The sequence below is a fragment of the Phaseolus vulgaris genome, chromosome 11 (genome assembly GCF_051622355.1).
Source record: "Phaseolus vulgaris cultivar YP4 chromosome 11, ASM5162235v1, whole genome shotgun sequence".
Lineage (NCBI taxonomy): Eukaryota > Viridiplantae > Streptophyta > Magnoliopsida > Fabales > Fabaceae > Phaseolus > Phaseolus vulgaris.
Window position 1 is genome coordinate 46,825,102 of NC_143508.1, and position 8,166 is coordinate 46,833,267.

Here is an 8,166-nt window from a genome sequence, read left to right on the forward strand (position 1 = left end):
GTTCTAGTTGATCGCCTAACAGATCCCCTAACAAGAAGAATAAAATAAGCAACAAAGGATGAGAAATATCAAAAGTAACAAAAGATCAACACACAAGAATATATCACGGTTCATCTAAATGCAGGCTACATCCAGTCCTTTGAAGAAACGGCTTAAAAGCTTCCACTAACCGAAATACTTTGTTACAACGAGTTTTCTCACCTCTCCAGGTTATAACTAATATTCACACATCTCTAGTTACAACGAGTATTCACACATTTCTAGGTTACACGTTCTTAACCTCCCCCTAAGAATAAGAACTCTCAAGTAAACAAAGATCTTTTATTCCTTTAATTTGTTTTTGCTTCGAATATGTTTAAGAAACTAATTCAAAAGTATTTGTGGGTTAGTTAAAAAAGATTGAAACATAATTAAAAAATCTTTTCATTATGAATAATACATGATGCTCAAAACATTGTACTTCAGATTTTCTTTTCTATCTAAAAAATATTTAGAGATATTCGCAATATATTACAATTGATAAAATTTGTTTAAGCAAGATCATTATGAAAGAGATAATAAAAGATCTTTTATTTTTAAAGATTATATTACTTTGATTAAATGCATTTTTAGCAAGTGTATTTCAAGATTTTGTTTTTCACAATTAACTATTTTAAACAAATTGTTACACGTTCAATTTGTTCATCAAACAGTCTATCATGAACAATCTATCAAACCGTTTGTCGTGAACAAAAGTTGTAGATGTTCAGAGGGTCTACTACATACTATAATTGTTTAAAACACTATTAGATCATTCAAATCACAAATAAACCATTCAGATTGTTTTTTTTAATAATCAAAACATAAACTCATCATATAACCTTCTAGTTATTTGACCGTCTAGTGGGTCATAGATCATCTAATGTCTCAAAGGACCGTTTATAAGGTCTTAGACCATTCAGGGTCTCAACATTAATTTGGATGGCTGAAGATGTATTTTGTTGTAGAGTGTACCAATTGTCTCGTGACATAAGTCAGTGGTCTAAGTCACAATTGATCATGGTGTTTAAGTTGTTAAAGGTTATGTCACTTTTTTTCCTAATTGTAAGGACTTGATCCAACATATTTTACTTTCACTAGTTTAGGTATATTTGATTTTAATATTAGAATATTTGAATTTTGAGGTAGCTACTTCGTGTTGCCATTCTACAAAGTCTATAACAATATTATATTATACCCATAGCCAAATAAAAGCATGCAATGCTAGTGAAATTGCAGGTCATACTGTTGCTTAAGTCAATGAATGAAATGTTTTGATGTTTACAATGCTTTTTAGATCCACATTCTCATTAATGTTTTATTTGGTTGTTAGCATAACTATATACTTCCAAGATAGAAAAATAATTTTTTATTCATATGATCCATAGTCTTGTTTTTTATGTCACATCAGCATACTCCAATATAGAGATCTTATAAGGCCTAGATTTTAATATTATAATCTTACAATGAAGATGTTCTTTTGTTTGTGTGTATTAGAAAGTTTTAGATCTTCCACAACTTCATTTCTCATCAAGTCAATTACAATACCCTTTTAAAGATGTATTTATTGGGGGCAAGGTTAACATCATTCACCTCAAATACCATTAATTGATGAAAACAAAGTATTCTAATAGTCTAAAACTTTCTACTACTGCATGATATGGAGAATTGAGTATGGTCAAATAACACTTTATATGCTCTCTTTCATCACAAACCAAGTTGATTACATACTCAAATGAAAGTTGAGATACACCTTTCTGCAAACTTTTAAAAGTAAGTCAAATTCATGATGAAATATATCAAAAATCATATATTCTTGTACAAGTTGCACTAACATTGGAGAATGTCCAAATTTCAACCTGAGAAACCTATGTTGAAAGTCGTATTCACATTCTAACTCATTATACCACTTCTCTTCAACAACTCTGCCAGTGTTTGAAGAATAGGATGACATTAAAATATGGTTTCTGCATAAAATTATTCTGTATAAAAAGGAACTTCAAAAATTATTCTGCCCCTAATGGTTGAAGCCTAAACCCCTTGCACATAGAAGTGTCTGGTCTAATAGAGTCATCTTTCCTTTCGCTATTGTTTTTTAACTCCAAAACCAATTTTTTTCTACATTCATTCCAAAAGTGCCATACTGCATCTACACTATCAAACTACTTAAACAGTCAAAGAGTAGGAGAAAGAAGAGTTAGATGTCATTGAATAATTTTTTATTTTAAGAAAAAAAAAACACAAATAATGTTGCTGCATGGTCAACGAAATGACAAGCTTGAATGTTTATTTTCCCCAACAAACAATGTCAATTGTTACAACCTGCCCACGTTTATAATCTTAAAAAAAAGCACGACCTCAGCACTATCAATCTGTTAGTACTATTTCCAACGAAAGATTCTTGTCAAAAATGAATGCTTCACACGTCAAGAAAAATAATATGAAATAGCAGGTAATGTCTAGAACTAAGCTATCAATTAAGATCCAGTTTTAGCCCTAGTATCAGACTGACATTAAATTAACAAAGTGTATTCAGAGAAAATCAAAAAACGTTTACAGTGATATACTAAGGGTTCCTCGGCAGAGAAAAGATTAAAACTAATCTAAAGTTCTTCCTTACTGTGTTAAACAACCTACAAACAGTACTCAATACACAGCAAAACTGCTGGTGTGGTAGGAGAATTGCTTCACCAACAGTAAATGCTAAGCAGAAATCAGAAACCAAAGAAGCCAAGCTCACTAGCTCTCTCCTTCTCAAATGTCTCGAAGTACTGATATATGATTGTTACTGCAAGCAATATTCCAGTCCCTGAACCGATTGCCCCCATGAAATCTGCCAACACAGTCAGAGCACCAATACAAATGCCTCCAAATGCTGCAGCAGTGGGAATGTATCGGTTCAATTCTTTCTGCAGGTTTGACTCCCGATGTCCAGGCATTACCATTTGTTGCTCCTGTAAATTAAAAACCAATATATTATATTATGACAACAGAAATTTTAACAAGCATCAAAATAGATTCAGCTCACGAGTTTTAAAAAAGATCAATTTCCATAGGATGAGACAGAGTGCTTGAAGATCAGACTTACCAGCTTACAAAAAAATTACTAATAAAATTGCAGTGAAGCTAGAAAAATTGAATATTTTAGATAGTGTGTGGCCTAACTGCTTTGGGTTTCTCTTCTTAAAGTAGAGGATCCTCTAACTAGCTTTTATAGAAGCTCTACTTTTTGGCTCATGGTTATTAAAAAAAGGAATACAAGAGGTTTCTCCATTTAGAAAGATAAGCCCAAAGAAAAGTTAGGGCTAAATACTACATTAGACAATATTTTTTATTTTTTTTATCAGCAACTACATTAGACAATATGTTAGCTCACATCCAATCCTGTGATTCTTATCTATTTTGCTTCAAGTGTTGTAAGAGTATATTTCCAGTACTAATTCAATTGGGAAACAAGAATTCAAACATGCAGATACAAAACTAAATAATGATGAGAAAACGGGCTCGTTATTATATTGAAGAGCTTAAGTTGCATATACAAAACAAAATAATAAATTTACAAAAATGCATGTTAATCAGTACGTACCTTCAGCTGTTTTGCAACATCTTTAGCAGATGAACCAGAGACTTCAATCCAAGTTTTAGAGAACAAGGCACATGCTGACAACATAAACACAAGGTAGAACAATGCATGGAAAGGATTTGCTGCCATGTCAGCTAAGCTGCAAAAAGTGCCAAAATGAAAATTTAGCAACAAATAATAATGGCGGTAAAATGTAGTTGATTGAAATTTTAGATCATATCGACATAATAAAGTAGCACAAATTTTACATTATAATAAACCATAAACAATACAGTGGGCCGCATGTCTCTTACCTGGAAGGAGCAGTGATGTAGTATGCAATACCACCAACAGGAGCAGACTGACCACCTCCATATTCAGACTCCTTCCATTTGCCCAATAGATCAACAAAGAAGTTTCCACTGTACTTTCTGTGTAGAAGCTGTACAAATACAATAAAATCTGGTTAAAACTGTAAAGAAAATTTACTCCAGATGACAATTTACCATCCTTAAACTTCACTACCTGAGAAATGAAGTAGAGATTGGACACAAGGGCAGACTGAAGAATAATTGGCATATTGGAGGTATAAAATAGCTTGATTGGATATGAACCCTGCTGCCCACGGGCATTCTTTGATCTCACAGGCAAAACCACACGGAAACCTTGGAAGTATATCACAATTAGGAAGATCAAGACAGTAGCAAGCAGATTTGTCACATTGGGAAGGTTTTGCCGATAAAATGCTTCACGAAGGGCTCGAACCTTGTCCGATCTAGTTATCAACAAATGGAATAGTGCTATGACAGCACCCTCAAATTCAGCTCCTCGTCCACTATTAATGGTGGTGGGACTGAATGCTTTCCATATGATGTTTTCACTAACATAATGAGAGAATTTTTATAAGTTTTCTGATAAAAGGCCATACTCTTCTAATAGTTGTTATTATGAGACGCAAGATCAATGCTGGAAATAAATTATAAACAATTTAAATTATTACTAATAATAAAGATAATAAAACTTACCATATATTAGTAGCAATGAATAGAGAAATTCCAGATCCCAAACCATACCCTTTCTGAAGGAGCTCATCTAAACATATCACAATAATACCCGCAAAACAGAGCTGGAGGATAATGAGGATTGCATTTCCCACTCCAAGTTGGCCCACACTACCATACATCCCAGATAGAACATATGCAACTGCCTCACCAATAGCTATCAAGATGCCAAGTAGCTTCTGTGCACCATTTCTGGAATACGAAAAGAAATTATGTCAATATGAAACATTTATAACAGTGCAAAACCTCATAAAATATGTAAAAGCTCATAAGAACTGACAGCCATAAGATATAACCCAGTGCACGAGAGAATAAACTGCATATGTCACTAAATGAATGAATGCATTAAAAATTGATAGCCACGAAACCAACCAACTAAATCATAGGTATTGTAAAAAGAAAAAATGTGAAAAACATGTGACAAGAAAATAAATAAGTTACACAGAAAGATACTAACAAGAGAGCTCGATCCTCCCGCACATTGTTGTCCACTTCAATTATCTTTGACCCAGCCAAGAGTTGCATTACCAGCCCAGAAGTAACAATGGGGGTTATTCCTAGCTCCATAACAGTTCCACGGTTTGAAGCAAGGATAACACGCATCCAATAGAATGGATCTGCTCCAGTTGTAGAGTGAATTCCATACAGAGGGAGCTGACTGCAAACGAGAAAAATGAACAGAGAGATCACAGTATATATGACCTTCTCTCTAAATGGCACTTTCCTGTCAGCAGTCTGAACTTCCGGAAGAAATGAGAGAAATGGTCTGACTAGGTGAAGCACTCTAAACCCACCTCCCATCTTGTCAGACTACAAGAATCTAACCTGCGCCATAAAGTTATATGACATAGATAAGAGTGGAGAAAAACAGAAATTGTACTTTAAAAGCACACCTCTGCATCCAAATGACAATTGATATAAAAAGGCAAAAACCAAGATAAGAGGGGGGAAACACAAATTGTAATTCAAAAGCACACCTCTGCATCCAAATGACAATTCAAAAGAAGAAAAAAATCAAGTAATGCAAAAATCAACATGACACAGTAAGTCTTTATGAAGTTATTTCAATTGCAAGTCTTTATGAAGAATCACAAATGAGATCTGGTCCCCAAAACCCATGATGCATGGAGTATATATGTACAAGACTACTACACCGAGGTTAATTGGATAAGGAAACTATTAAAACACCAAAGCATAGGTTTCTACTATTATTTTGATTATGAGCATTCAACTCATTCATGTAAAATAGTGACAATAAAAGTCATATAAAAAAGGAAAAAGAAAAGGGATTCAGCTCTGGAAAAAACTGAAATAATGAAAGATTATCACATCCAGAAACTAGTCATGCACCCCCATGATTCAGCATAAGAAAGTTTTTATATATTATTAATTAACTAATATTAATTAAATTAGTTGCTTAAATGTTCAATGGAAATGGGCAAAATTGGTGATACTGAACAATTCCAAAATTCAAAAAAACTAGCAACCTAGCATGTCATTGTGGTTTGGAAAATAAAAATAACTACAATGATACAGGCAAACCAATCAGACAACCAGTGAAAATCACAATACCAGCAATCATCACACAAAAAAATATTCAAGATGAGACATCAATCAAATCATGCGAGAAAACGCGATCAAGCTACATCTGAGCCAAGTCAAACGTATTCAAGAACAAACCCTAACAAATAAAAAATAAAATCGGAACAAAGACGACCACAACATTCACACAAAGCAAACATTCAGAAAACATTGACCTATGCAAAATGCAGATCGAACAGAGGCAGAATATGACTCAGATCTGTTATTCTGAGAATTCGCGGAAGCGAATCAAAGAGAAAATATAGAGAGAAGATTTACCAGATTATTGAAGATATTGAATCGATGAAGAAACTTTAAAGAAAAAATTGAAATAAAAGAAAAAAATTTGGACACTACGAACTATGAAAAATGAAGCTTTGTGAATTCTCTAATAAGAGCAGAGGGGTTGCAGGTTTTGCGCAGGTAAGAAAGAGTTTACGTGGAGTAACTAATCATATTTTGACACGTGTAATAACTTGCTGACATGGCAAGCTTGCCAATTTTGACTTCTTTCCTAATTTTAGCTGGGTCAAGTTTTTTCAAACCAAGCCATTTTTTCGAATTTTGGGCTTTTTAAGAGAAAAAAAAAATCTATCAGACATTTTTTTTTCTATAAGTGGTTTCAATTCAAAATTGTTACATACTAACTTGATACACTTTTTTTCATAAGAAAATTTAGTGAGTTTTAATTAGATTATTTATTTATTTTCATTAAATAAAAATAATTTTATTATTTGGTACAATTTAAATAGGTAATTGTGATCAAAATATAAATAAGTAATTTCACAATTTTTTACTCAAGTAATCATCTAATCTCTTTATTTAAACTAATCACAACAAACTTAAATAATTTAGAAATGGATATGAATATTTAAAAATGACAATTTTTTTATTTCTTCTTACAATCAATTTATAATCCTTCTAACATAATTATTATTTTTAATTTTTTTTAAATATTATTATTTAAGAGTAATAAAAATTCTGTTATATACTTTGTATTTTATAAATGTATATAATTTTATTATATGATTTTTTTTTTTAAAAATATTGCATATTATTTATATTAATTTATAAATTTCATTATATAAATTATATAATTTTATGATTTTATAATTATATAGTTTATCATTTTATAATTATATAACTTATAAATTTTTATAATTTTAAAAATGTTATTATTAATTTTTTAGTTTATAATTTTATATAAATCTGTCATTGTATATAGTTAACCTAGTTTATATACTTTTATATAATTTATACAATTTTATATAACATTATAATTTATGTATTTTATATAATTTTGTTATATAGATTAAATACTTTATATTTTTATATTAATTCATATAATTTTATACACTTTTATATAAATTCATATATAATCAATTTTTAATTTCATATAACTTTATAATTTTAAATATTTATATAATTTATATATTTTTTAAAGTTAGATCTTTCACTAAGTTGTCAATTCGGATAAAATTAGATTTGATTCATTCTATGATGACTACCAATTGGATTATGGGAAGTAATTAATCCGATTGAATTTGTAGAAGATAAAACATGACAAAATCCAATCTCCTCTATTTTGTAGAATAAGCAATATTTTTAATTGAATGAGAAGCTCTTACTAATAGAGATGGGTTGTGATAGAATTATGGAAACTTTACCTAGGATTATGTTTAGCTAAAGAAAAAGGAATTCAATCTATAGAGGTCCAAGTTAATTCTCAAACTATGGTGACCTACTTGTCAAGTATTAAAAAAAACTCTATTGTAGTTTGTATAGTTTGGTTAAAGACATTCAAGACTCTTGTACCGCCCTGGTGATCGGGTGTGATGACGTGGCACCCTGCTACAGTGTAGGCGTGTTAACAAGGCGCCAGGTTGGCAGATAGGAAGGAAGTCGGGAGGCACGTGTAGTCACCGATTGATTAAGTTGGCGTGT

General features: G+C 31.3%; 1 protein-coding gene across 2 annotated transcripts; it reads right to left on the reverse strand.

Moving 5' to 3' along the window:
- Nucleotides 1-2,531: 2,531 nt before the first annotated feature.
- Nucleotides 2,532-6,761, reverse strand: LOC137819718 (uncharacterized). Of its 2 annotated transcripts, none has more exons than XM_068623709.2 (7): nucleotides 6,502-6,761; nucleotides 5,099-5,466; nucleotides 4,606-4,833; nucleotides 4,106-4,460; nucleotides 3,895-4,022; nucleotides 3,605-3,740; nucleotides 2,532-2,972 (listed from the first exon to the last, which is right to left on the reverse strand). In XM_068623709.2, exons 2-7 carry the CDS (start codon nucleotides 5,440-5,442, stop codon nucleotides 2,733-2,735), a joined length of 1,431 nt encoding a protein of 476 aa, XP_068479810.1. In that variant the 5' UTR covers nucleotides 5,443-5,466; nucleotides 6,502-6,761; the 3' UTR covers nucleotides 2,532-2,732. The 2 variants fall into 2 exon arrangements, with proteins under 2 accessions (XP_068479810.1, XP_068479862.1); XM_068623761.2 differs by having other exon boundaries at nucleotides 6,399-6,586.
- Between the last annotated feature and the right edge of the window lie 1,405 nt (nucleotides 6,762-8,166).